General features: G+C 37.9%; 3 protein-coding genes across 4 annotated transcripts; 2 read left to right on the top strand and 1 right to left on the bottom strand.

Annotated features, from left to right (window-relative positions):
* The first annotated feature begins 50 nt into the window (after positions 1 to 50).
* LOC107849551 (trihelix transcription factor DF1) lies at positions 51 to 4,327 on the top strand. 2 transcript variants are annotated; one of them, XM_047400507.1, is made up of 3 exons: positions 51 to 628; positions 1,968 to 2,192; positions 3,291 to 4,327. In XM_047400507.1, the coding sequence occupies exons 1-3, from the start codon at positions 225 to 227 to the stop codon at positions 4,039 to 4,041; spliced, it is 1,380 nt and encodes a 459-aa protein (XP_047256463.1). In that variant the 5' UTR covers positions 51 to 224; the 3' UTR covers positions 4,042 to 4,327. The 2 variants fall into 2 exon arrangements, with proteins under 2 accessions (XP_047256463.1, XP_016549592.2); XM_016694106.2 differs by having other exon boundaries at positions 52 to 628; positions 1,965 to 2,192.
* A 2,058-nt stretch (positions 4,328 to 6,385) lies between these two features.
* LOC107850531 (thioredoxin domain-containing protein 9 homolog) lies at positions 6,386 to 9,801 on the top strand. The gene is made up of 4 exons (XM_016695115.2): positions 6,386 to 6,583; positions 6,651 to 6,926; positions 9,077 to 9,235; positions 9,380 to 9,801. The coding sequence occupies exons 1-4, from the start codon at positions 6,566 to 6,568 to the stop codon at positions 9,560 to 9,562; spliced, it is 636 nt and encodes a 211-aa protein (XP_016550601.1). The 5' UTR covers positions 6,386 to 6,565; the 3' UTR covers positions 9,563 to 9,801.
* Positions 9,802 to 10,149: 348 nt separating this feature from the next.
* On the bottom strand, positions 10,150 to 22,768 carry LOC107850529 (regulation of nuclear pre-mRNA domain-containing protein 1B; the record flags this gene model as incomplete). Its single annotated transcript, XM_047400506.1, is given in 7 exon segments — positions 10,150 to 11,336; positions 13,557 to 13,592; positions 13,834 to 13,973; positions 15,823 to 15,979; positions 16,079 to 16,234; positions 17,996 to 18,243; positions 20,987 to 22,768. Coding segments are annotated over 7 exon segments (1,704 nt in total). The 3' UTR covers positions 10,150 to 10,448.

Here is a 22,768-nt window from a genome sequence, read left to right as displayed (position 1 = left end):
TTTTGGAATGCTTCGATATTTGTTAAATTTGATGTATATTAGTTATAATTATATTAAAAATAGATGGGTATGACACGTAATAAATAAGAAATCAACATTTAAACAAAATAAAAATAATAAATAATTATTTTTCCTTTTTACCCAAAATTTTACTTTGCATTTACCAGCCCTCCATTTCTCCTTCAGCCGCCGCTTTATATTTACATTTACTTTTTACCTCTCCAATGGAACCACCACTTACCGACGGCGCCGTCCGTTCATCAAACGACGTCGCTTCTTTCGCCGTTAACCTTTCTCCTTTTCCCCAATCAACAACTAACGCCGTTTATCAAACTTCCGTTATTCCTCCGCCGGAAATCGGCCAACTTCCGGTCCGAAAGCTCCGTCCAGTACGCAGCTATGTCGATAATATGCCTTGTAACAACAGCAACAGTGACAGTGATTTAGGGTTTATGACTCAGTTTTCTGCTCAAAATGCGCTGCCGAAAGAGTGTGACAATGACGTCACATGTGTAATCAATCAGTGCTCCGAGCTTGATGTTTTGCCGGTTGAGCACATGAAGACGGAATTTCATGCTAATTGCTTTAATATAATCTCGCAAGCTCGAATTTTGGACGCAGAATTTAGGTAATTAGTTTTTTATATAATCCATTTTGCTTTACGAAAGTCAATTTGATTAAATCTTAGAGCTAAATTGAAGTACTATATTAATTTAATATTTGAAATTTAAAATTTAGATGTTCAAAAACGATATAAAAGATTGCTATAAATTGCAAGTCTTCTCATATCTCGTATTAATATGACGAAACATATATCTTAAAATGCCGGTCAAAGTTATACAGTGTGACTCTCGTGAAGCAGAATGTATCAAATCAAAGTGAAAAGAGAAAGTAGTATTTATTTTGAGCTTAGATTATTCTTAGTGTAGGGGAGCCTTGGAGTAACTGGTAAAGTTGTTGTCACGTGATCAGAAGGTCACAGGTTCAAGCCTCGAAAATAGACTCTGACAGAGATGCAAGGTAAGGCTGCTTACAATACACCCTTGTGGTGGAACCCTTCCTCAGACACCGTGCATAGTGATAGCTTAGTGCATTGGGCTGGCTTTTTTTGCAGTTCTTTTATTTTTGAATTTTTAAATTGCAATTGTTTTGTTGCTAATTATATTCAGTGCTTTTGTCACATAAAGTTGGGACCAAACTTAAAATACCTGATGTCACATAAGCTTTAAATTTAAGCTTTTGTTAACAAAAGAAAAGGAAAAAATAAAGCTTTTTGAAACTTATTTTAGAAAAAGGTTCAAACCTTTGAACTTGAAGTCATTTTAATTTCATTTATTTATAAAGTGCAGACTTTATAGATTATTTTGTTTCATTTACTGCTCAGTATGCTTTGTTACGCTTTCACTTCGATTACTTCTTTTTATACTGTTTTTTCTTGAGCCAAGGATATTATTGGAAACAGACTCTCTACCTCTCGTAGGTAGGGGCAAGGGTGAGGTTTGCGTACACTTTACATTCTCCAGACTAGGGGCGGAGCCACCTTTAGACGAACCCCCTTCGGCGAAAAATTATATTATTTATGTATGGTTAAAATTATTTTTTGTATATACATTGCCCCAGACCCCACTTTTGTGGAACTCCAGTGGAGATGTTGTTTTTGTATATAGTACATACTTATGGTAGGGGTATCAAAGTATGATTCGAATGAACACAGCAGGTTTTTGATTAATAAGGTCTTGAATTTGTAATGATGGTTGCGTTGGAATTAACAGTTGTCCATGCTTCAAACTTACTGCCAACGTCAAATTTTGCTTTTATCATGTCAGCAACATACTCCAACGTAGTTCTGATGGATAATATCACCTATTGCAATCCAGATAATTGCATGACAATGATTTATTCGAGTAACATGAATGATTTTCTAGGAAAGATTGGTTTTCTTACGAAGCTATGATGACTTGCAGCAGTGATTTAGGGTGTATGAGTCAGTTTCCTGCTCAAAATGCATCTACAGTGTTGCCGAGGGAGGGTGATTTTGTTGATTCCTTGGCGGGGAATGGCGTCCCCTGTTTGGGGAATAGCTGCTCGGAGGCTAAGGCAGAGATTTCGGCAGTTCAGCAAATGAAGTCGGAGTTTCATGCTGATTGCTTGAACTTGATCTCGCAAGCTCGTATTTTGGAGGCTGAATTCAGGTAATCTTCTCTATTTTCTATATTAATAATAATAATAATGGTGGTATTAGTAGCTTTTTGAATATTCATTTTGAGCTTAGATGATTTGTACTTGCAGTACTTTTTTGTTGGAACTTTTTGAATTCCAATTGTTTTTGTTGCTAATTATATTTTGTGCTTTTGTCACATAATGTTGGGACCAAAATGATTTATACTTGATGTCATTGCTAGGTTCTTTATTTTTCCAAATAAAACCATTAACTTTAATTTAAGCTTAAACTGCTTTTGTTAAAAGAAAAAAAAGAAAGAAAAAGCTTTTCTAAAATTGTTTTAGAAAAAGTTCAAACCTTTGACCTTAGAAATGGTTTGTACTTTTTCTTGTTTCTTTACATTCCTTAGAAGTTAGAAATCATTTAATTTTGATTAAGCTATAAATTACGCACTAATGATAGGGGGATCAAAATATGATTATTTAGTGGATTGGTGGTTGATGTCATAGCCGAGGGTCTATTGGGAGCAACCTCTCTACCTGTGCAGTAGGGGGAAGGTCGGCGTACACTCCACCCTCCTCAGGTCCCAATTTGTGGGACTGCACCGAGTATGCTGTGGTTGTGGTTGTGGTTGATGTCGTATAGGGAAAGAAAGCAGCAAGATTTTGGCTAATAAGGTCTTGAATTTAAACTGTTGGTTACGCTGGGATTAACAGTTGTCTGTGATTCAAACTTACTGCCAAGTTCAAATTTATCTTTTTTTCATGCCTGCGACGTACTCCAACATAGTTCTGATGGATAATGTTACGTATTGTAATCTAGATAATTGCATGTTTATTCGAATAGCATAAGTGATTTTCTACGTATGGTAATGCAAGGTAAGGCTGCGTATGATACACCCTTGTGGTGGGGCACTTCCCCGGACACCGCGCATAGCGGTAGCTTTAGTGCACCGGGCTGCCCCTTTTTATAAGTGATTTTCTAGGAAAGATTGGTTCTCTTACTAAATTCTGAAGATATGAAATAATATGCAATAGTTTGGTACAAAAATACGTGGACTTCCAAGCCATAACTTTCTTCTATTAGTATATGAGAAACCTGATAATAACTGGCGTCTACCTTAATGCAGCTCATCTTCAGATGACAGTGAATCATCCGAAGCCATTGAAGAACATTTAAATAGGAAGAGAAAGAGAAAAACACGAAACAGTATTAAATTGTATCTTGAAGACGTGGTAAGGAGGCTAATGGACAAGCAAGAGCAGATGCACAAACAATTGATAGAGATGATCGAGAAGAAGGAACATGAGAGAATCGCCCGGGAAGAAGCTTGGAAGCAGCAAGAGGTAGAAAGGGCAAAACGGGACGGGGAGTTGAGAGCTGAAGAGACATCTAGAAACTTGGTGCTTATCTCTTTCCTCGAGAATCTGTTAGGTGAAGAGTTCCAAATTCCAAAATCATCGGAAATATCAAGCGTAGTTAAAGATGAAGGTGAATTTCACGGTCAAGAAGCTGATGCAAGATCTTCTGATCCATGTAATAGGAGATGGCCAAAATCTGAAGTACAAGCCCTTGTATCAGTCCGAACTTGTTTAGATCACAAGTTCCTTAAAGGCGCTAAAGGATCCGTGTGGGAAGAAGTAGCTGATGGATTGGCTAAGATGGGTTACATCCGGACACCAAAAAAGTGTAAAGAAAAATGGGAGAACATCAACAAGTACTATAAAAGGACAATCGACAGTGGTAAGACTCGTCCAAAAAACTACAGATCGTGCCCCTATTTCCATGAATTAGATACACTTTATAAGAACGGACTGCTCAACCATGGTGCTGGAAATTGTGTGAAGAGTGAGACAGAAAGCAAGAACGCGGAAGAGTAAATACTGCCCGCCCCACCCATTGTTCTTGGATATTTCGCGGCTAGGAACTAATCCAGTGGAGTACACATAAGTTTGATGAGGATCTCCCAATTCTTTGGTAGCGAACCAACCGTAATTGACTTGTTGCTGCACCTAACGTCAGGATAGAGTATTGGTGTTCCTTGCAAAATTCTTCAACTTATTTGAATATTCGTGAATGCATTTTGGCAACAAGAATTGTCCAGTGTAGTTACATTAGTAAGATATAAGATGTTCATGGAATGGAGAAGCTACATCATTTGCTTATTGTTCATTGCTTATTTTAATAATTAATAGCTAGATATTATTTAATTTAATTACTCAAAAGTTCCATCACAGCACTATTTGATTTTTTTACTCCCACCATTCATTTTTTTACTTGGCACGCTATACTAAGATGTATTTTTTTTTTATTGTATTGATATGAGATTGGTTACAACTTATTTTTTTGGTTTTTCATTCGGTGTCCGATACCCGCATTGGAGTTCGATTAGTCTGGATTCGCGCTATGTAGGACCCATTTGGGGAAGCGCTCCTACCAAGTATGATAGCTAAAATAAAGCTATAACCGAAATTTAAGACTAAGAAGCAAAAATCAGCAACTAAAGAAAGAGGAGATGAAGTAGAAACAAGAAGAAAATAACATTAAATGAAAGATAGTAATGAAATATACATCAACTCAAATGATTAGCACCTAATCGTATATTAAACACCTAAACACACCTCACCATTGATGGATAACACTTCATTCTTAGGTGGACACAAAGGGATCAACTCCTCAAGCACTCAACCTTTCTTGCCAAAATGTCAACAAGAGTGATTCCACATTCAATGATGACTCTAGTTTCAATGTCTTTTTCAAGACCTACACTACAATGGCTTTTCCAAGCCCTACACTAAGGAAAGAAAATACAACTTAATCAATTCTTCAAAACTTAGGAAAATAGAAGCCTAATTGTCTGTTTAAACTTATTACAAACAAAGACTAAAACACCCTTAATGAAGGGGGCTTCTTTGGAGTGTAAAAGAGGAGTCTCAAAAGACCGTAATACCCCTAAGTTGAGGTGCCTTTAGAGTGTATCCAGGACTATCTTGGAGTATATTCAAGGTCCCTCTTCACATATTAGCAAATACACTCCCTTGGATGAATGTCATATAGTATCACGAGCCTCCATCCTCATAAATGACACCTTGTGTGCTTGGACTTGATGAATGGCGCCTCTACACTCCCTTGGATGAATGTCACATACTCTCACGAGCCTCCACCTTCATAAATGGCACCTTGTGTGCTTGGACTTGATGAATGGCGCCTCTTGCTCTCAAAATTACACTCCTTTGGATGAATGCCACATACTCTCACGAGCCTCCATCTTCATAAATGGCACCTTGTGTGCTTGGACTTGATGAATGACGCCTCTTTCATGCTCTCAAAATTACACTCCCTTGGATGAATGCCACATACTCTCACGAGCCTCCACTTCATAAATGGTACCTTGTGTGCTTGGACTTGATGAATGATGCCTCTTTCATGCTCTCAAAATTACACTCTCTTGGATGAATGCCACATATTTTCATGAGCCTCCATCTTCATAAATGGCACCTTGTGTGCTTGGACTTGATGAATGGCGCTTCTACACTCCCTTGGATGAATGTCACATACTCTCACGAGCCTCCATCTTCATAAATGGCACCTTATGTGCTTGAACTTAATGAATGGCGCCTCTTTCATGCTCTCAAAATCGAGGATGGTTCATTCTTCAAGGCTTATTGTCCTCAGGTTAGCATCAAGGCAAGCATCCAAGCAACCTTTCACACACGGGATTACTTTATGTCTTGCTCAAAATGGGCCTTCCTTACATATTTTTGTTCCCTCGAAGTGACCAAGTCTTGAGCCTTTAGGTGTTGGCCTCCAAAGAAGTCATCAAAGGCTAAGGCGGCCATTTGACTTGTATCAAAGTATTTCTCCATACCCAGGGCTCGAACCCGAGATCTCTGGTTAAGAGAGAAGCAGCCCTATCCGCTGCACCACATCCTTTGGTGGTGATTGTTTACAAGTTATAATAGTTTTCCTATATTGTTAGAACATTTAAATTTTAAATTTAAATTACTAAATTAGTCTAATTCAATTTAACACCAAAAATAGTCAAATTGTCGAAATACGACAACTAATTAGGCATTTTGTTACGAGAATTTTTATATTTTTGTTTCGCCACAAGAATTATTTCACTTTAGTGAAAATTACTTATTTTACTTTTATTTCTCTCACAAAATTTCAAAAACAACTCCAATTTATATTCATCATCAAACACAACGCCAACTCCGAAAAATAAACATAGAAAGTCCTATATGAATTAAACACATTTTCGAAATCATTTTGGAAAGATTTAGTAGGGTCGGGTCGGGTCGGGTCGATCCAGCTCATACTTTGGGCAGTGGAGCAATCAGAACAAATATAGATTTCAATTTGAACAAATTGCTCCTCTGTTTTTCAATTCCTTTTGCAGCCATGGACAAGGTTCAAGAGGTATTCATTCTCTTTTACATTTTCCATTCATTTCTATATATAAATTCCCAATTAATTGGATTTGCAGATAGTGGAAAAGCAAGTGTTGACGGTAGCTAAAGCCGTGGAAGACAAACTTGATGAAGAGATATCAGCGTTAGATCGTCTAGATATTGATGATATTGAGGTATTGAGAGAGCGCAGATTGCAACAGATGAAGAAAATGGCTGAGAAAAAAAGTCGATGGATCTCTCTTGGACACGGCGAATACTCTGAGATCCCTAACGAAAAGGATTTCTTCGCTATCGTTAAAGCTAGTGAACGCGTTGTCTGCCATTTCTACCGTGATAATTGGCCTTGCAAGGTAACCTTAACTTCCAAAATTATGTTTATCACAAAGTTAAAATTAATCTAATTTAGCAAATTGCCATGATTATTATGCGTAAAAAGTATTTTTTTTGTTTTCAAAGTGTAAAATGATATTTGATAATTGGAGTTGTGTTTAGCTATAAATACAAATTGGAGCTGTTTTTTGAATTTTTGTGAGTTATTTAGAGTGAAAATTGGTACAATGTCATTGCTGTGCCAATTATGCGTGCATCACATAATTTGATTGCATTGTAGACTAAGTTGCTCCGACTCTTCAAAAATGTCTACTGGTGCGTGTTGTATCCTCCAAAAACTGTGTAATTTTGAAGGATCTGACGCAGTTGCGGCAACATTTTTGGAGAGTCCGAGCAACTTAGGTTGTAGATAGAATAAATTTAGATTTGCAGCTCGGGAATGCCATTTATCCCACACAAATTAATCTGATGTAAAAAATTGTGAGTGTTTGAAAAAAGCCAGTTTTTTTCTTTTTTTTACAAAGTGGTTAAGCCTTGGAAGTATCCTCTGGCAGAAATGCAAGGTAAGCCTGCGTACAATACACCTTTGTGGTGGGGCCCTTCCCCGGACCCTGCGCATAGCAGGAGCTTTAGTGCACCGGGCTACCCCTTTTTTGTTTACAAAGTGTAAAATGATAATTTGATAATTGGAGTTGTTTCTAGCAAGGTAACTTCCAACATACAATTTAATTGCATGTTAGATTGAAGAAAGCTAGATTTGACACTTGGAGATGTAGTTAATACGATACAAATGAATCTGGATTAATTTGAGATCCAACCCAAAAGCTGAATCAGACCTGAATATGCTGCAAACAAAATTGTGGCAGCCATTGATATCTTCATTTTACCTATAGGATGTTGATGTTCTTTCTTTCCCTAATTGTGTTATCAGTTGTTGAGCTTAGCTCCTAAATGCATACTGGCAGCTAATGTTTGTTTTAATTTGCTTATGGGGTTTTTGATTTGACTCTACATTTGGCTTGTTCCTTGTAAAACATCTGCATACAATTTTTGCCTTGATCCCTGTGAGATACGCTAGACCAGGTTCACGGTGGAAGTCGCCCCTCTTCCAACTGACAACCTATGATGTGTGTGTATTGGTTGTTTCCGCCTGTTCAGTCGGTCTAAATTGTTTAGTTTACCTTATTTACTTTTAGTTTGAATTGTCCTTTGAAGATTGTTACTGGCTTTTGCGTACTTCTGCACTTAACTTGAGATATTTTACTTTTAGAAAGACAAGAAAAGATGGGGAGTTTAGGTTGTTTTCAGTCTAAAAGTTTTGTTAAAAAAAAGTGTAAAATGATATTTGAAAATTGGAGTTGTGTCTAGCTATAAATACAAATTGGAGCTTTTTTTGAATTTTTGTGAGTAATTTGGAGTGAAAAGGTGAAAACAACTTTTGTGGTGTTGTTCAAATTCCTGAAAATTCCAGAATTCATTGCCCAAACATGTTTTTCGGAGTTCAACTCCGGAAAAAAAGCAAAAATAATTTCACACCCAAACACCCCCTAAAGCAAACTTGTGGAGCAATCTGTTCAATGATTATGAATTATAGGTCTTTATCTGTATCATCAAGTGACAGCAAAGCGCTGCCTGAAGATGTCCTATAAGTGTGACTCCTACATCATTGTTCCCGAGATTTAGTTTCCTATTTTTACGAGTAGTATTTCTCTCCCTCCACCTTAGATTTGACTTGCCTTGCAAATTCTCTCACCCTTTCATGATATCTCCAAAGGGCTGTTCCATGATGACTTGTGGTAATCTCTGTTTTCCGTCCCCTATACAAAATGATGTAAGGACAGATTTTGCTTCTTTTGTAAAACATCTGCATACAAAATTTTTCCCTTGAGCCTACTGAGCTATACTAGACTAGGTTGGTGGAAGTTGCCCCTCTTCCAGTTGACTAGCTATAATGTGTGTGCATTGTGTATGTTCTGTGTGTACTGTTGGTATAAAGTATTTAGCTCGCCTCAATTTACTTCTAGTTCAAATTCTCTACAATTATTGTTTTGTACACTTCTTCTGCACTCGAGATATTTTATTCCTAGACAAGAAGGATGAATTTAGGTTGTTTTCTCACAGGGGGAATTAGAATTAGGACACAATTAATTCACAGAGTTTTTGATTGCAGGTGATGGACAAGCATTTGAGCATACTGGCAAAACAGCATATCGAAACACGTTTTTTGAAAATTAATGCAGAGAAAAGCCCATACTTGGCTGAGAAGCTCAGAATTGTTGTTCTACCAACCCTCGCCCTCATAAAAAATGCTAAAGTGGATGACTATGTGGTATGTCTGGTTAACGATAAACTTGAAGTACTTGTAGTTCGTTTCTTTTTAGTTGGAGTCATTTTTTTGTTCTTAATTCCGAGCCATGATCTTATAATCGTCTTTCCATGCTATCTTGCCATGATTTGGCTGCATGGATATTAGGTTGGATTTGATGAGTTAGGGGGCACCGATGAGTTTAGCACCGAGGAACTTGAAGAGAGGTTAGCTAAAGCTGAAGTTATCATTTTTGAGGGTGAATCATCAAGAATTTTGTCAAAATCCAAAGCTCAGTCGAAGAAGAGTGTCAGGCAAAGTTCAAATCCTGACTCGTCGGACTCTGAGTAAATGTAGAATATAGCACACTAGCTTGTTTATGTATGGTATTCCTTTTGAATATTACAATATAGCTAGTTGTGGAACGAATACGTTCTCATCCAAAAAAAGAGAGGTGGTCATGAAATTCACCTACCGCGAAGAATTGAAATATGTTTGTTCTATTTCCGTAACCTATTGTTTAGTTCCTCTTTCGGAACATTGTATTTGTTCGTTATTGATATGAATGTCGATGAATTCTTCAGTGATTACTCGGACAGTTTTTACAGAAAATAAGTGTGTGTAGGAGTAGCAGAAACCGTTTTTCAGTAGCTAGATAAGTACCATTTCTTTCTAAAAAGCACATATTTAAAAGGCATTTCTGAAAAAACACACTTTAAAACGCTAAAAGTTTGGCCAAACACCAATTACGGCTCAAAAATGCTTTTTAAATTTATTAGCCAAGCACAAATTGCTTCTCGCTATAAACACTTTCCAATATAAGCTGATTTAAAAAGTTTAGCCAAACAAGCTATTAATCCTACAAATGCCTTGCGAATTGAATACTACATGATTACCTATGGTAGCAACTATCAAGCATTTGAAAGGACTAACAGACAAAGCAGAAACAGGTTAAATTTTCACCTACAAGTTCCTTTCTGCTTCTGGTTCTAAGGATATTTTAAGTACATGGATCTCTCAAGCTACAGCTAATTTTACAGCACCTACATAAGGTGTTACAGGTACGCTCAAATGGATGCAAAGCACCCGACACTAAAACAAAATAGGGTGACAAGTACTACTGCAGAGGATGTCGGGTGCAGAAGTAGTATGAAAAGAGTAGGAAAACAGTAACTACATCTAGTCTACTTTTACTATTAATGTACAATGTAACATGCACTCCCTAATCCGATGGGATTTACTGTCGGGGTGCTGCTGGAGTCGTCTGCTGATGGGCCTGTCCATAGAATCCAATACCAGGAGGACGATAAAATCCACTGTTGGCAGGCTGCTGCTGAGATTGTGGCTGCTGAGTCTGCAGTTGTGGCTGTTGCGCTTGCTGGGGTGGTGGAGGTGGCCTCGGCCCCGGCCCCGGCCCCGGGCCCATTGCAATTTGAGAAGACAGAGGTGGTTGAAACCCGGCACTATATCCATATGGCATCACCCCCATCATCATAGCTGTAGATTGAACGAACTGACTTGCTGGAGGTAAAGTTGGTGGAGGTGGTGGAGGTAGGAATGGAGCTTGCATCTGGTTTGACTTGGACACAGATTGCAAAACCGAGGGCGGGGCAAGAGGAGTGCTAGTAATCAATTGCTGTGATGAAGTTAAGCGAGCGGAGCTACCCCCTTCAGAACTGTTCACATCAGAAAAAGTCATTGGCTTGTCTAACTTGAGCCGTTTCTCTGGGGATGCAAAAGGTAAGCTGGATGAGAAGCCAGTTGATTTCAATCCACTGCTCAGTGATGCAGCTTCTTCAGCAACAAGGGATGAAAGAACAGAGGTCAGCATTTGAGCAGAAGATGTTGAAGCAGCAAGTTTTGCAGCAACAGCAGCTGCTACCGACCTTTTGCTTTCCTCTTCATTAGTTTTGGAATTTGCAAAAGTGGCAGGATTGGGAGGTGGAGGTGGAGGTGGAGGCAAAGGTGGTGGTATTTTGGTTAATGGCACTGAAGGTGGGGTTGGTTCAGTTGTTCTCGTGACTTCAATTGGAAGGTTACCAGTATTCAATGGTGGAACAGCAATGCTGGGAGATGTCAGCCTCCGTCTTCCATTTTTCGCTAGTTCAATCTGACCACGCGCAACCTGCACGTCAATCAACTAGCATTAGTTAGTATGTTATGCAAGAAGGGAGATACCAGAGGAAAAACAAAAATTAAGAATCATGGAACAAACTAACACATATTTTCACCTTTTAAGAACAGGATAACGACATAAAAATTTCAAGAGAATAAAGATGGTATCACACAAACAGCTCTCGTTTATACAAGATACCCAATGATTTTACCGTATTATTTGCTGTTGCTACTATTCTCTTCTACTTTATTTTAGCATGAGTTTTTCATTAATTCATTTTCCTGACCGCACTTGTGGGATTACACTGGGTATGTTGTTGTTCTTGTATATATGCTTTACTTGACCCTAGGGTCTATTGAAAACAGCCTCTACCTTCACCAAGGTAGGGGCAAGGTTGCGTACACACCAGACGACTCCACTTGTGGGATTCCACCAGCCATGTTGTTGTTCTTCACTACTGTATTTCCTTTCAATACTTGATGTTGATATGCTTTCCTTGACCCGAGGGTCTTTTGAAAACAGCCTCTACCTTCACAAAGTAGGGGCAAGGCTACGTATCCACCACCCTCCCCAGACTCCATTTGTGGGATTACACTGGCTATGTTATTGTATCCAATGATTACATCTTTGCAGAGGATCAAAGTCAGGGTCAACAGATGGAGATATGGCAGTCTTAGGAGTAGAGACTACTTCGAATCAAACTGGCTGAATGACAATGCTGAAACCTATGTCGATTAAGTATCGGAAGTCTCGTTCTTTAGACAAGCCATCGTGCTATGCATCTCCAATGTCCTTGAAAAACCCAAAGACTTCAAACAACAAGAACACAAATATGCACAGCTCACACATAAAGGACGACAAGACGTACTTACTATATCAAATGTGGAAGAAAATCATACACAATCACGCTGTGGTTTATTGGAATTCCCCCAGTGACTGAGCGTGCTTGCACACCAAAGCAGCTCAACACCAATGCCAAGCATTGACGAATATGTCATTAGCATGAACAGGCTACATTCAATGATAATAGTTCAAGAAAATCACCCAGGTCTGCTATGACAACACTAGAATTCTGGACCCATGCTACAGCTGAAGCTTCCAACATACAATGATAATAGGTCGGGCTAATCAGCCTAGTGTGCCATTAAAGATTGGGCAGGTAAGGTAAATTTCCGAAAGTTAATTTAATGAGATTTTCACCTCTAAATACATTTTCTTTTTATCTGATGATACTTATAAGGGGGTTGAAGAAGAACTGACACGAGTCATGACAAGCATCAGGACCACTCCTTCACCCTAATTGACACAAACAAGACATTGCTTTTGATTTCTCTCTAGTAGTTAGGGACACAAACCAAATTTTAAAAGCATAAATAGGGACCTAAATTAAAAGAAAAGAACTTGGGAAAGAGCAAAATTTTGAAACAGTTTATTTGACCAAGACCTATAAGAGACATGCTGGAAAATGTTCCAAACAAGGTCAGAAGAATCTTAGTTGTCTCATCAAGACATTCCTGAAGTTCTTTTTTTTTTATAACCGAGAAAATCCCAAGGGCCAACAGCACAAGGTCCGAAAATTCAGTGGGATAACGAACCCGCCCCTCTACCTTTCTCCACTTAATTACTAAGTTCTTGTTTGAGGCAGGGTTCGAACCTGTGATGCAAATATCATGAACTCTCTCTCTCAGATTGTGCTGCAAACAGCGGGAACTCTGAATATGCAAAATTTGGCCCTAGTACTGGAAATTGTGAAACCTATACAAGCTAAAGGAAAAACATGCATACTTATAAGAATCTAAAAGATATGATACGTCCATTAGGCTCCACATCTTGCCTCTTCTCAGACTTAACTTTCCTCGAGAATGTCACTGACTTCATCATTGAATGAGCCCTAAAACTGTTCTATAACTGACTGTTCTTCAAGTCAAAGCAAACACACAAATTTTCTCAACACTAAAGTATATGCAAGATAATCCCAACAACTGAGGAAGAAGGGCAACAAGGTGAACTAAGCTACCGCTATGCGCAGATCCCGGGAAGGGCCAGACCAATTCCAACAACTGATTCATGAAATAAAATGATGTGAACGTATAAAGGGATCCATACAAATCAATTGTCCGTGCACTTGAGATCTGTTTGCACATTTCTTCCTGATTTTCTGTTCCCCATTTCTCGTGAGCGGATAAAATATAAAGAGATATGTGCAATAAAATATTGGACTGAGCCTACCTGCAGCCCCATGCGTAACAACTCTAGCTTAGATTCCTGAAAAAAATGTTAGAATTAGCATAAGTGTTAAGACAGAAATGCGGACGTAAAAAAGTGAAGGCCTTGAACTTGGTTAGCGACCAATAGGAAGATGCAAAACACAGGCGTGTAAATTTACGTGTAATTCTTCTCTGCTATATACAGCTTATCAAATATAATGTAAACGATAGAAGGTCTAGAAAGGATTATGAAAATCCTAGTGATGGGAGCTACAGGGGATAAAAGGGAAATAGTGTACTTGGTCTTGAAGTGCATCTTTCAGCTGAGAAATCAAGGTAACCCTCAATGATTCAGCATTCTCAAGGTGGCTGATGCATTGCTCAAGTATGTTTTCTTGCTCTTGCATCTTATCCATCAATTCAGAACCCTGGAGATTTCCTGAGCAAAAGTTAGCAGAAAACACAATATCAGAAGTTTTAAAAGGAACAATTATTTAGTACAAGAAAAACCTCTAGTTCAAAAATAGCAATTAGTGACATTACTGCCAGCAATGGAGTTCATGAACTCGTTTTGCAAGTATAAACAAAAACCAAGGAGTTCCTGTGACCTTGAACTCTTAACAGCTTCTTCAAGCTCATCTATAAGTCTTACAAAAGCCAACCCGCTTGTTGTTTATTCGCAACACTATGGTCCATCTTTAGCTATATTTTATACATTTCCTTGCTAATATTTTTTAAGAAATGGATTAACAATGCAATTAAGCAATTAATCCAAAAAAAACATATTAGCTTGAATGTATATCAAAATTAATGCATTCCCGCAATACATGATATGTTTGAATAATGATTTACATGGTAATGTCAATACTTTGCAAATCACAATCTAATAAGATGAGTAAGTAATTTCTTTGAGAAAAACTATTTGTCCAAGTTCAATAGCAAATAAGAAACAACTGAAAACACCCTTAATTCAAATTCTTATATTTTTATCTCTGGGTCTGGGGTGGGGGTTGGGTAGAATGACACTGATTCGTTCAGAAATGGATTCTCTTCCCACCTATATGATGTCTTTGTTTCCCATTGCCAAGGTTACAGAGAAAAAGATTAACAAATTGAGAAAGGGCTTCCTTTGGCAAGGCAACAAAGAAAAGAAGTTATAAACAGGAGAAATGAATACCCTGACACTCGGTAAAAAACAGGGCTGTTTGGAAATCAAGAATATTAGAATTCACAATCATAGCCTACGTCACAATCAGAATTCACAATCATAGACGACATATGAAAGGGTAAGGCAAATCCATTGAAGATCATCTCTCTGAAAGTTATTGGTCTCTGGCCCCTTTGCACATCTTTTCTCTTTATAATCGAGAAATTTACAACAATAACAACATTCCCACCAAGTCAGGTCTAGAGAGGGTAAGTGTACGCAGTCCATACCACTACCTCAGAGGATAATTTATTCATTTTCAAAACTCGGTGGGTAATGATTCCGCTCTTCTACCCTTCTCCATTTATATACCAAATTTGATGTCCTAGCAGGATTTTAATTTGTGACATCCTACCGCACATATTGCACCCATTATACCAACTTTAAATCAAATCCCTAAGGCTGATGTGTTCGCCCATCTTGATGACCATATTTATAAGGTGGAAATGCTCAAGATTCAACTTTCTTGGATCTTTATGACGTCTCATCACTTGCCACATGCTAGCTTAAGGGAGATGACACCATCTTCCTACCTAACCAAAAGCCATGTGATTCTCCAAAAGACAGATAACAACTTGCAATAGTCATCAAAAGTATTGATTACTTCAAAGACAAAAGGTTGTCGGCTATGAACTTCTAAGGAAGACTTGCTGGTGTCCAGGCCAGCTTGTGCGTACATCAACTATTCCACTAGGTACCTTCTACACCCCACAAGAGCAGGTAGTCAGGTACAGAGTAATTCTGCCAACCAAGGCTTAGGGAAATGGGAACAGATCACCTAATTTCCTCCACTAGAATGTGAACCTGAGGCCTGATAGTTCTCCTCCCACTCATTGACCGCTAAGTCACACCCTTGGGTGCTAAATCATCTTTTCACCAGAAAGTTCTGTCAAAGGATAAACCGTCATATGGCTGACACACAGAGAAGATAATCCACTTACAGCAAGGAATGTAAGAGATATCTCCACTATAACTAAACAATGACACGAAATGGACATGCAACATCAATTTAAGAGAGAGAAAAGATTAGGGTACTCTTCACTTTGAGTTACTTTATTCCAGCACCCAATTACTATTTTACCTTGAGAGGAAAGGTTATCAATATCTCTTCCCATTTCTCCAACACGAAAAACTGCATCTTTACACTTGTTCAAAGCATCTTCCTCATTCACATTTTCATCATGAACCAGTTGGAATGCTGTTACGATTTTTTCTGGAGTACAGCCAACAGCCAATTTCTGATGTTGAAATTAACAAACTACTCAGATTACCAGTACAACAACCATGATAACAAACCCAGTGTAAATTTTGAACAGAAAATTTGGTTTGATACTCACCATCCTTACTGAGTGAGCATCCTTTTTAACAACTTTGATAGGATTTGAGCTCTTCCCATTGCTTACTGACGGAGCCGAACTCTTCTTGCCCAACACTTCGTCTTTAAGATTCTGACCCCTGGATCCAAAAACTTTTCTCTCTTCCCATATATCAACCTGACATTACCGGGAAAAGAAAAGAACAAATCAAACAGAAAGAGAAGGGAACAAGTAAAAAAGAGATATGGGCTTCAGCTGACAGTAAGCTTAAGAACTACACCAATGCTTAAAAATCAATAATGAAAATAAAGAAACATTGTGAAGAAGTTTTTAAGTAATTGTCGATCTAAAGCAGTTTGTCTTGATAAACCAAGAAGGCATGTCAAATGCTACACCACTTAGGCACAACCAAGATTCATCAACATGAAGCCCTTGGTTCTAGAGTCTAGACAAACCTATAAGGGGCTGTCGAATATGTGACATAGAAGGGCATTCTCCAAGCATTGGAGGAGAGTATGACAGTGTTCTACTTGTCGCCTTCCCACATTCCAGTGGACTTTGAAGATAACATCAGTGGATTTTCTTCAAATGATAATAGCTATGTTATAAATTATTTTATAATGGGTGTGTCAAGTTAAATTGTGACGAGTAAAAACGAACGAAGAAAGTATTTAACAAAAGAATAAAATAAACAAAATGATTTATCTTTGTATTTTCTAAATTAAGCATGTTAAATGAGTGTCAAATTTGGGGAATTCAACATGGTAACTGCGAGTAGGCAATTGATACTCCCCTCTCTTATTGTTCCATCTTCCACAGCCCCCGGATTCTGCCCGTCCACCACAATTGGGGCTTCCCAAAGATTCGTGACCAAATTAGTTTTGCGGACAATGCAAAAGAGATAACCACAGCTTTCCACCTCTAACACATAAAGATTGGCGCTATACTTTGAGAGTTCTCTCCTTCTTTAAATCTTTGTTATGTACTAAACATATTTGATTTATTTTGTGGATTTAGACATAGCAGTTGGGAGACATCATGAGCAAGGTTTTGAATTACTCTCTTGTTTATTGAATGTAGTGACAAATTTCTTACTTTATTAAGAAATTGGTTAATTGCTATTTGATTTGTTTTTATTCCAAAGGTTTGGCCAAGCTTAAGATACTGCTATTTAGTACTTACCTTGGTTTGAACTTGAGAAAGGGGAACTAGGCCGGGTTTAGCCCAACCAACAAGGGTTTTGGATTAAATAAGAGACTAATTGAATCTATACTACAATTGATCGGGGCTAGGGATGGACCATTCATTCTTGAACCCATAATTGGACAAGATTAATGCTCTTATTTGGATTCCAGGGAATCAACTAAGATGGAGTCATCAATTGTTGGGAAAAATTAATGGGTAACTAAGAATCTTATTAGTTGTTGGGAGACTCTAATTGGTAACTGAATCTCAAAGCTAATAACATTGCCCTAAGCATAACTACTGTGGTTTAGGCAATGCATTTAGTGGACTTGAATTGAGTTTAAGATCCTAGGTTCCATACCTTGTTTCCTATTCTTTGTGACCGCCATTGATTGGTTTTATTTGCTTTCTTAGTTTATATTCATTACATGTTTGCTTAAAATCCAAAATTTAAAAGTGTTTGGCATTGCATGGAAGATTATAATTCATTAGCTACCTAGTTGTGCAATACATTGTTCCCTGTGGGACTCAACCCCGACTCCCATTGAGTTTATATTTGCAAACAACCAATTAATTCTTTTATAGGACATAGTTGGGGCCAACTCTCAACAACACATACATATGACAAAAAGAAGCTTCACACAATTTTCCTAGCTTCAGGACAACTGATGCACAAGTTGATTTCTCATTTGTCAGTATGTGTCAACTTAATTAACATACAAATACACCTATCAGAAAGCAGAAAGGGTTTACCAGTCTAGAAGCCACTTTCTTCCCATTTTCATCACCGGTTTCAGAAACAAGCTTCAGAGATGCAGGAAGGACCTTCCAGAACTCATTAACAAACTCACTACCCTTGCGCCGACTATTTTGCAGAATATCATTGGCTAAATACAGAAATGAAACACGCTGATCCCTCTGTGCAGATCTGAATGATTTATCCCACGTTTCAACGACCTGCTTGGCTTTCTTACGATGTGAAATGCACCATCGTGATAAAGCTGATAATATGTTAAAGGAAATCATACCATAGCTGAAACAATCACTCTAAAAATAGCACTACATAATACCAAAAGTTTCCTAAAGACAACAAGAACAATGTTTCTGCTACAAGTACAAAAACAGACAGCATTAGTCACATCTAGATAATTCTGAAAGAAATAATATTCCCTCCAATTTTGATCGTCATTGAATAACAATTTTTCCGAACAGATAGGAGTTATACTGTTTTTACAACATAGGACATAATCAAAAATAAAAAGTGTACTCGTCTTGTTAAGAAAAAGAACATTGCATTTAGGGTTTAGGGTAGCATTTCATAAGAATTGCATTTGCCAGGATTGCTTTATGGTGAAGTTATAGGGCTTGTACGGTCCTTCCTCTAGTCCAATATAAGTAAAATGTTGCAACTTTCTATAGTCCAAAATAAGCGGATTTTTCAAAGTTCAATAGAGTATTGATTATCTTTTCCCAGATTTACCCTTCTTTTTAATGATGCTGTTAACTAGAATTTTACATTTTCAGGCGACGACTCTCTACATTTAAGAAGAGCTTGGGAAGACTCAAAAAGGTAATATTGAAAAATTACCCTTTGATTTACAACTCACTAATTTTGGACTAGAGGGAGTACCAATAAAGTAATCAATTATTCCAGTTTGTTGAGAAGTAGCAGACAAGAGAACTAATGAAACATCTCTTAAAATGTCAGAATTCTTCAAAGTGGCTCGAGGCATTCCTCCGCATATACTACGTACTGCACGTATAGGAACTCCAAATTAGATCATAATTTGCACACAAAAATTCATTAAAAAAATAAGTAAGCGGGAATAATCATCAAATAGAGTAAGAAAAAATAAACAACTGATAGAACTAGTCCCCGAGCATCAAAATGAACAAGTTCAAAGGGAAACTTGCCACGAATTCTACTTGTCTTAAGTCATAGCTGCATTTCTCTTTCTACATATGACATGACAAGTAACGAAGTGACAACATGAAATATTATTGGAACTTAGAAAGGTATAGATAGATATCTAAGACCACTTTGACCAAGTTATAAAGGCGCATTAGTGGTGTACACGGTGGAAAAAGAGGAACATGAGAGATAGTAGAGACTTGGTACTAGCATCCCTTGTCAATTGTATGTATGCCATCACAGTCCAACACCAAAATGGCAAAACAAGTGTTACAAAAGGTTGTGGAACAACCAGAAGCATGTGTAAGTTTTTGCTACTAGAGACTAGACTGTAAGGGCATTCACTGAGACCCATACAATGCCCCTAGCATTGTTTTGATACCATTGACAAGGGTGACAGTGGGTGGTAAAGATAAACATACAGATGTCTATTACCAGTCATATGATCTGAAGCACTTGAACTAAAGAACCAGAGGACAAGAGACGATAAGCAATACAAAGAAAGGACTTATCATATGCAAGACATAGATGGTTCAAGACTTCTTAGCCACCTTGAATTTCAATTAAAAAAAAAGGGCAGCCCGGTGCACTAAAGCTACCGCTATGCACGGTGTCCGGGGAAGGGCCCCACCACAAGGGTGTATCGTACGCAACCTTACCTTGCATTTCTGCCAGAGGCTGTTTCCAAGGATAGAACCCGTGACCTCCTGGTCACATGGCAACAACTTTACCGGTTACTCCAAGCCACCTTGAATTTCAATAGATTGTTGAAATCAGTACCAAAAATCACATTGTTGTCTCATCCTTAGGTGCACCTTGACTTGTACTTTAGTCAGAGTCGCATTTCGAGGTGGATGCTTGTGAAGATCCTAGCATGTAGCTCTGACATGTCCTTTGAATAAAAGCAGTTACGTTGTTGTTGTTGTTGTTGTTGTTGTCTAGTGAACAAATCCTCCTCTAATTTAACTGTCTACAAAAACGATCTAGTACATCAAAAGAATCCCTAGACAGCACTTACTGCAAAGTTGTACCTCATGCCACTTGACAATATTGACAAAGAAAAATGGCTAACGTGGCAAGCCAACTGAGTACTTAGGTGGAAGCTTACCTAGCTGATGACAAGGGCAAGAAGTCTAACTAAGATGAAAGCTAGACCTACAAGGAAGCAACACATAACTGACAAACAATGACATGTATACTAACATAGCATTTATATGTACAAACGCGTGGCAATGACTAGATTGGGAGGTCCCAGAGGTTGACATGGTGATGGGTGATGACTTGACACAGAGAAGCACAAACTAGACTTCTTGGAGGGTGGATCATATCCTTCAAAAGTTTTCATACTTTCATGGTGTGTGATGGCGCATATTCCCATACCATAGTGATACTGCTCAATGTTTTGATCAATATGGCCATCAAGACTAAGCTCCCAATGTGGTTGGTTGATAAATTCTACAACTAGACTAACCAAAATTCAATGCACAAAGAGAATGTCCAAATTTAATTTAAAATTTTCTAGTTACTATATTTGACCTAGACATGGTGCTTTATCTGATCCTGTGAAAAGAGAGACAAGTTAAACTATTTTCCTTAGTGATTAAAACTCAATGCAAAAAGGCTCCTTATATAGGAGTTGTTATGCTACTCTGATAAAGTATAGTTAAAAGGATAGCAACTAAAAAGCTCAAGAAGCTTAGTCAAACAACAATGGAAGTAATAGATTTGACCTGCTACCAAGTCAGATCACATATCATTCATAAATGAATTTTGTGCCCAAAAAGAAACCGAGCAATTTTATGAAGTATAATCTTCACAAATAAAAAGGATACATTCTATGCTTTGTTGTGAACTGTTAAGCTTAGACAATTTTTCTGACAATAGCTTGCCATCAAAAGCATCGTCACCCATCCTCCAGGTAAAGTAATCTTTGGGTTATTAATCTCTGCTAATACCGGATAAACATGAAAAATATGAATTAGGAAATTAATTTATGAAGAATATTATCAAAGAGAGCAGGTTCAAAAAATCAACAATTAGGAAACCAAGAAATCATGCCAATGTTAAAGATAAACCCCAAAGAGAAGTCACACCCCACCTTCAAACTAAAAATAAAATCATGAAATAAGCATATCCCACATTTAAGGGCCAGCCATCTCTTCAATGAATGCTATTACAAAAAAATCCATCGAGTCAAAAAATTGACTTTCTCTCAATTATTTTTGTACCTTGCAATTTATGTTTTGGTAAGAAAAGGAATATGTACCCAAAAGGCCAAGTTCCTCAAAGCAAAACAAGACATCAAACAAATTCACTAAATTTTCAATTAGTAGTCGGACCCAGAGAAAGAAAAAAAAAAACGCTCCCTTTCTTTTCTTTATTTTTTATGATGGTGGTGTCCAGGCCAGCTTGCATAGACCTTGACTAATTTCACCTAGTACAAACCACCTCCCACCAACATAGGTATTAAGTTACTCTCTCAACCGAGGCTTATGCAGATGAGCTAATTAGACAGCGGAACTGTCGATGTGCACTCTATCTGGCCAAACATCACCATTAATTAATACTCAACTCGGCTAATATTATGATTTTATGCTAATGGGTATTATCGTATGATTTAGGGATATTATGGACCCAAAATGAGAAGAAAACTCGTCAAAGAAAGTGGTTGCATGCTATGAGGAGGCCTCGCCCCAACTCCCAAGATAGCATCAAATTATGAGTGTGAGATAAAGCTGAAACAGGCACAAACCATAAGGAGGCCAAGCTCCAATAAGGATCTAATTTCCTGAAAATAGTGCATGCCTTGAGCATGCAAAGCCTCATGTAGCACCAAAGAAGCGAGATTCTTCCGAGTCGATTTTGAACTGAATCAAAATGTGTACTACACCTATAAACACACTCTAAACACAATTTTGACCTGAAGAATGAAGAATGTTTATGCTACATGCTTACTAAACTTCTCTAAAGTGTGAACTTTACTTTTTCTATTAAAAAATTGTTTGTACTCAAATTCGTTGTTTTCTTTAGTCTTTCCTCTTTTTTTCTCTTTTCTGATGATGGTAGTGTCGGGTTATCTTGCACCTCAACTATATCATTGTGTACCTACTCACCAGCAACTGGAACTCGGTAACTCTGCCCGCCAAGGAACAGATGACTCTTTGTTGAGTAGTTTGCCTTCTCTTGGCCTGGTGCAGCTAACAGGCGACAAAAATATGACCGCTTTTAATTCGGAATGTAGCGTGGAAGGGATCTTCCGCAATGAAGCAAATGATCTAGCCAATCATTCTTCTACCGACTACCCAACACCTAATAGTTCTCCACCTACTTCCTTGACCCATATTCTTGAGTGTATTTCGTTGCTTTCAAAAGACTCTACAGAGTTAATTGCACTTCCCATTTATAATATAACTTTGAGCTTTGGTATTATAAATAATTTTTGGCTGTTTGATCTATCCCATGGTGTAACACTAGCACAAGCGTAAAAACAAAATGCTAGGAGACGAACGATTCTCATAAGAAATTTTCGATACAACTACACCCCATCACAAACAAGCCCTATAACACTCCTACCATGTCACTCCATTTAAATAACCTCACATAAAATACTTCTA

Source organism: Capsicum annuum, chromosome 12, assembly GCF_002878395.1.
Source record: "Capsicum annuum cultivar UCD-10X-F1 chromosome 12, UCD10Xv1.1, whole genome shotgun sequence".
Lineage (NCBI taxonomy): Eukaryota > Viridiplantae > Streptophyta > Magnoliopsida > Solanales > Solanaceae > Capsicum > Capsicum annuum.
Note: the sequence above shows the minus strand (reverse complement) of the source record. Positions and strands in the feature narration are given on the sequence as shown.

What these genes read in the sequence shown, in the direction of transcription:
- LOC107849551 (XM_016694106.2), top strand. Translation starts at nt 225, where the DNA reads ATGGAACCACCACTTACCGACGGCGCCGTCCGTTCATCAAACGACGTC. An exon ending in ATTTTGGACGCAGAATTTAG is followed by an intron (nt 629 to 1,964) that starts GTAATTAGTTTT and finishes GATGACTTGCAG; the next exon opens with CAGTGATTTAGGGTGTATGA. An exon ending in ATTTTGGAGGCTGAATTCAG is followed by an intron (nt 2,193 to 3,290) that starts GTAATCTTCTCT and finishes ACCTTAATGCAG; the next exon opens with CTCATCTTCAGATGACAGTG.
- LOC107850531 (XM_016695115.2), top strand. An exon ending in GTGATAATTGGCCTTGCAAG is followed by an intron (nt 6,927 to 9,076) that starts GTAACCTTAACT and finishes TTTTGATTGCAG; the next exon opens with GTGATGGACAAGCATTTGAG. An exon ending in CTAAAGTGGATGACTATGTG is followed by an intron (nt 9,236 to 9,379) that starts GTATGTCTGGTT and finishes CATGGATATTAG; the next exon opens with GTTGGATTTGATGAGTTAGG.